A 5,621-nucleotide genomic window follows, 5' to 3' on the forward strand; every position below is an offset into this window, starting at 1 on the left:
AAACTGGTGCAATTGTTACAATGGTAACAAACTGGTGAAACAATTACAATGGCAACACACTGGTGCAATTACAATGGCAACAAACAGGTGCAACAATTACAATGGCAACACACTTGTGCAACAATTACAATGGTAACAAACTGGTGCAACAATTACTCTGCTCCAACTTCAAAGCAGAAGTTGTTGCCCTCCATACAGCTGCAGACTTCCTCACCTCTCTTGAGGAAACCCCACCCAAGGTTGTCTTCCTCTCTGACTGCCTGTCCGCACTACAAGTCCTCACAGCCCCTGCAGAACACCTCGTGGAAGAGCTGAAGAAGTCCCTGAACGACTTGTCCCAGAAAGCCTCCGTAGTTCTGCAGTGGATTCCAGCGCACTGCGGCATCGCTGGAAATGAGAAGGCGGATGGTCTGGCCAAAGATGCAGGAAGACAGGAACAACCAGAAACCAGCCTGTCCTTCCGAGAGACCAAAACCCTCATCAAGCATCGCTGGAAGACAGCATTCAAAGAAAGAAACGGAGGCTACAAGCCAGACCAAGACCCCATCCACCGCCTCAGCCGTGCAGAGCAGACTGCCATCTTCCGGCTGCGTACAGGGCACTGCGGCTTTAAAGCGCACCTGAAAAGGATCGGCGTAGCAGAGTCGGCATTGTGCGATTGTGGGGCGGCCGACCAGACAGTAGAACATGTATTGAATACATGCACAAACTTCACTCTGCTGCGGAACCAGATCTGGCCAGAAGGAGCTACACTGGAGACCAAGCTCTGGGGAACGTCAGAAGACCTGAAAGCGATGTTCCAGTTCACGACAGCAGCGGAACTACGACCCTAGACACAACCATCGAACGCAGAAGAAGAAGTGCAACAATTACAATGGTAACAAACTGGTGCAACAATTACAATGGTAACAAACTGGTGCAACAATTACAATGGCAACACACTGGTGCAACAATTACAATGGTAACAAACTGGTGCAACAATTACAATGGTAACAAAAAACTTGTGCAACAATTACAATGGCAACAAACTGGTGCAACAATGACAATGGCAACACACTGGTGCAATTACAATGGCAACAAACTGTTGCAACAATTACAATGGTAACAAACTGGTGCAACAATTACAATGGCAACACACTGGTGCAACAATTACAATGGTAACACACTGGTGCAACACTTACAATGGCAACAAACAGGTGCAACAATGACAATGGCAACACACTGGTGCAACAATAGGCAACTTGCCCTATCAGCCAGCGCCGCGAAGTCGAAGTCGCGCGATAAATCTGCAATACCTTGCGTGGTCTTGCGAGATCTGCCTCAAACTGCGGGCATATTTTGATAGCTTTGTGAGAGGTTGCGTTTCAGTGCAGACACTTCGCCTTGAAAATGGTGAATTTGTACTGTGCAGCAGTGGGCTGCAGCAATGTTAGCCGCAAAAATAATCCTAAAGTTCGTTCAAAGTACCCAAGCATGACCCGTACACAAAGGAAAGGCGATCAAGTTTTTTTTAACACAAGCCAGAGAACACCAGCGCTTGTGAAGCGATGGCTGAATTCTCTTCGACGTCAAAATGACGTGCCATCCCGGTACTCCGTTGTCTGTTCAATAACTTTATCAGCTTTGGTTTCTTGTATCCTGAATATTATATTTTTCTTTCTTTGAGGTATTTTTGCAACTTTGGTACTTGCAATCGCATGAAAATTCTGCTGTTCGGTAGCCATTGTTTAGATCAGTGATTGTAGTGTATGGAAGGAACGTACGATAACTCTTGAGAGCAAAAAATGTGCCCGCAGGGAAGTGAACCTTCCTTATCTTTCGCACCGGAGAGCTATCCAAGCGGGGTATTGTGCAAGTTGGCTATTACAATGGCAACAAACTGGTGCAACAATTACAATATGGCATCAAACTGGTCACACACAAAAATCATGGCACTGGAATATGGTGGACACACTATTTAAACATTAAACAAAGTCGTGTAAATCACAAAAGTCAAAATTTCATGAAAGCCAAAAGTCTCAGGTTTAAACGACAGTCACTTCAGTATTCAGCCCCCCAAATAGTTCTTGGTCAACCAAATCCTGAACTGTCTTTTGCACAACAGTTTGAAAAAACAGTTAACATTATGAATGATTATATACACAGGACTTCCACTATATTTTGTTCCACTACATTGCGAGTTTGGCAATTCCTTAATTACTACAAAAAGTCTTATAATAATAATAATAATAATAACGGGCATTTATAAAGCGCCTTATCAAAAGTTCAAAGCGCGGGACAACAATACATGTATACAAAAATCATACAATCACTGTCAGATTCAAACAACACATCATGCACATCTCACATCCCCAGACTCTATACTAAGGAACTATCCGTAGTGTTGTTGGAACAAGTGAGTTTTCAAATTGGACTTAAAAGATGAAATGGATGGAGAGTGACGTAATTGAAAGGGGAGTGAATTCCATAACTGAGGTCCATAATACGAAAACGTGCGGAAGCCATGAGCCTTGCGTTTAAAGCGACCTTGACAGAGAAGTCGAGCATCATCAGAAGAACGAAGGGTGCGAGAGGGAGTGTAGAGAGAGACCAGTTCAGAAAGATAGGCAGGTGCCGATTCAGAGATGATATTGTAGCAGAAGCAGGCAGCTGAAGATCCGAGAATGAAAAAACTATTACAATTAATGCAAAGTCACAAAAAGGCTGTAATTTAAAGGCTGAAGACTCATACTTTCACTGGTAACACATTAAGATCACAGTTGAATAGGATCAGAGAGAAACCAAGGCGCCTCTACTTGTACTCCAAAGCCAAGTGGGAGAATTTAAACGCAGACATCAGCTCTCTGTCCGACAGACTCACCAGCATGAGCAACGACAACGCAGACGTCGACTCCATGTGGATGGAGTTCAAGACATCTCTAATGTCAGCCGTAGAGAAGAACGTACCATCGAAACTCCGGCGAGCGAACTCAAGCCTACCATGGGTCGACTGGCGCGTCAGGAAGCTGCTCAGAAGAAAAAAGCGTCTCTACAAACAAGCCAAGAAGACCGGCAACTGGAAAAACTACAGGTTCTTCCAGAAGGAGTGCAGAAGAGAAATGCGGCGCTCAGAATGGGACTTCGTCAACTCGACGATAGAAGAGGGCCTCAAGGAGAACAACTCCAAACCCTTTTGGCGCTACGTGAAATCCAGACGCCAGGACAACATTGGAGTAGCACCACTGAAGAAAGGCCCCTCCCTCATCAGCGACAGTCTCTCCAAAGCACAGATCCTCCTAACCCAGTTCACTTCCGTTTTCACCCGTGATGACGGCTCCCCCCCTCCTGAGATGAAAGACCCCCCCTACCCCACCATCAACAACCTCACCATAGACATCAAAGGCGTCGCCAAACTACTCAAAAACCTCAACCCTTCCAAAGCATCCGGACCAGACAACATCCCCAACAAGATCCTCAAAACCTGCGCTGAAACCATAGCCCCCGCACTAACTACCATCTTCAACCATTCCATAGAGACAGGACAACTCCCGAACGACTGGCTCACTGCAAACATCTCGGCGGTCTTCAAGAAGGGCGACAGAAACCGAGCAGAGAACTACAGGCCAGTATCCCTCACATCAGTGGCCAGTAAACTGCTGGAACACGTCATCTGCCGCCACCTTCGAAACCACCTGGAGATATATAACATCTTAAGTGACAGGAATCACGGCTTCAGATCCGGACACTCTTGCGAGACCCAGCTTCTCACCACAGCAAAAGATCTCCTCGAGTCCTACGACACCGGATCACAGGTCGACGTTGCCATACTGGATTTCAGCAAGGCCTTCGACACGGTCCCCCATGGTAGACTCCTACAGAAGATGGACCACTACGGAGTACGAGGGCCTATCCACGTGTGGCTGACGAACTTCCTAACGAAGCGGACGATGAGAGTGGTAGTGGAGGGTGAAGCGTCCGAAGAAGCGGCAGTCCTATCAGGCGTCCCCCAGGGCACTGTTTTAGGACCCCTGATGTTCCTATGCCACATCAATGACCTGCCTGAATCTACGAAGTCAACAGTACGACTCTTCGCAGATGACTGCTTGCTGTACCGGGAGATCCACACCTTCCAAGACCACCTCACCCTGCAGGCAGACCTCAAACAGCTGGAGATCTGGGCCAAGAAGTGGGGCATGCGTTTTAACGCGCAAAAGTGCTACATCCTCTCCACCAGAAGCAAATCGTCCTACCTATAGAGCCTGGATAACGTCATCCTCCAGCAGGTCCAACACAACCCCTACCTTGGGGTTCTACTCTCCGCCGACCTGAATTGGTCTTCCCACATCTCCAACATCTGCCGCAAAGCTGGATCAACTGTGGGCTTCCTACGCCGGAATCTCCGGAACTGCCCACAGGAGTGCAGGCGCCTGGCGTACATAACACTCGTCCGATCCACGCTGGAGTATGGAGCTACCGTGTGGGACCCTTACCTCCGGCGGGACATCGAGAGGCTGGAGAGAGTTCAGCGCCAAGCAGCCCGCTTTGTCACGCAAGACTACAAGTCGAGAAGCCCGGGCTGCGTCAGCGACATGCTGAAAAACCTGAACCTCCCCCCACTGGAAGAGCGCCGCAGGCAGTCACGCCTCAACCTCCTCAACAGGATCTCTGAGGGCCTGATCCCCGCACTCCCTCCAGACAAGTTCCTCACCCCGGCCGTTAGCGGACGACGGAGAGTCATCCCCACAAGGTTCCAGGGGTATGAAAGCAGCAACATTATCGAGCGGCAGGCCGTCAACAACACACGAGGCTTCCGCATCCCCACCTGCAAGACAGACCAGTACAAGAACTCCTTCTTCGTACGGACAGTCGCAAAGTGGAATCAGCTGAGTGACGCAGACCTTCCAGCATGACCAGCCCAGCCAGCCAGCGCAGCATCCTCAGCGCTGAGACTGCCGTCATCAGGGCTGCCCCAACACTGATCGCCTACAGAGCCCAGTAGTTTTTATCATTTTAACAAGTTACAAAGAGTGGGAAAGACATTGAAGCAACAGCCTGTATGACTCGTCCCACCAAAGTCAGGACTTTTATTGTACTCTAAATTATTATCATGCGCTCTCCCGCATCCGTTGCGAAGATGACCAACAGTGGTCCCTGCAACGTAACAAATCCAGATCCAGACACTGCGGAGATAATAACAAACTCTGTGAAGACAGAACAAATTTCAAAAGGTTGATAGACTGACCGGCTTTGAGGCCCGAAAAGCACATTACAACATCACAATAAAACAGTGATGGGTGCTTTTTGTAAAGACACAACAAGGGCCCAAACACTGAGAGACATATCTCTGAGACTGAAAAACACATTAGAACATCACAGTAAAACAGTCAAGCACCATGGCAAAAGATATTAAACAAAGAAAACATTTCTGACAGTCTACTCTCTAAGGCAAGAAAACACATTAAACCGTTAAGCACTGACACTGTCGCAATAGATATTAAACAAAGGAAACATTTCTGACAGTAACAGTCAAGCACTGACACTGTCGCAATAGATATTAAACAAAGGAAACATTTCTGACAGTCTACTCTCTAAGACAAGAAAACACATTAAACCGTCAAGCACTGACACTGTCGCAATAGATA

The 5,621-nt window shown here is 47.6% G+C and overlaps 1 protein-coding gene across 1 annotated transcript; it reads left to right on the forward strand.

Moving 5' to 3' along the window:
- Positions 1-101: 101 nt before the first annotated feature.
- On the forward strand, positions 102-833 carry LOC138958086 (uncharacterized). Its single transcript, XM_070329183.1, has one exon. The coding sequence runs from the start codon at positions 102-104 to the stop codon at positions 831-833; it is 732 nt and encodes a 243-aa protein (XP_070185284.1).
- The last annotated feature ends 4,788 nt before the right edge of the window (positions 834-5,621 follow it).

The sequence above is a fragment of the Littorina saxatilis genome, linkage group LG1 (genome assembly GCF_037325665.1).
Source record: "Littorina saxatilis isolate snail1 linkage group LG1, US_GU_Lsax_2.0, whole genome shotgun sequence".
Lineage (NCBI taxonomy): Eukaryota > Metazoa > Mollusca > Gastropoda > Littorinimorpha > Littorinidae > Littorina > Littorina saxatilis.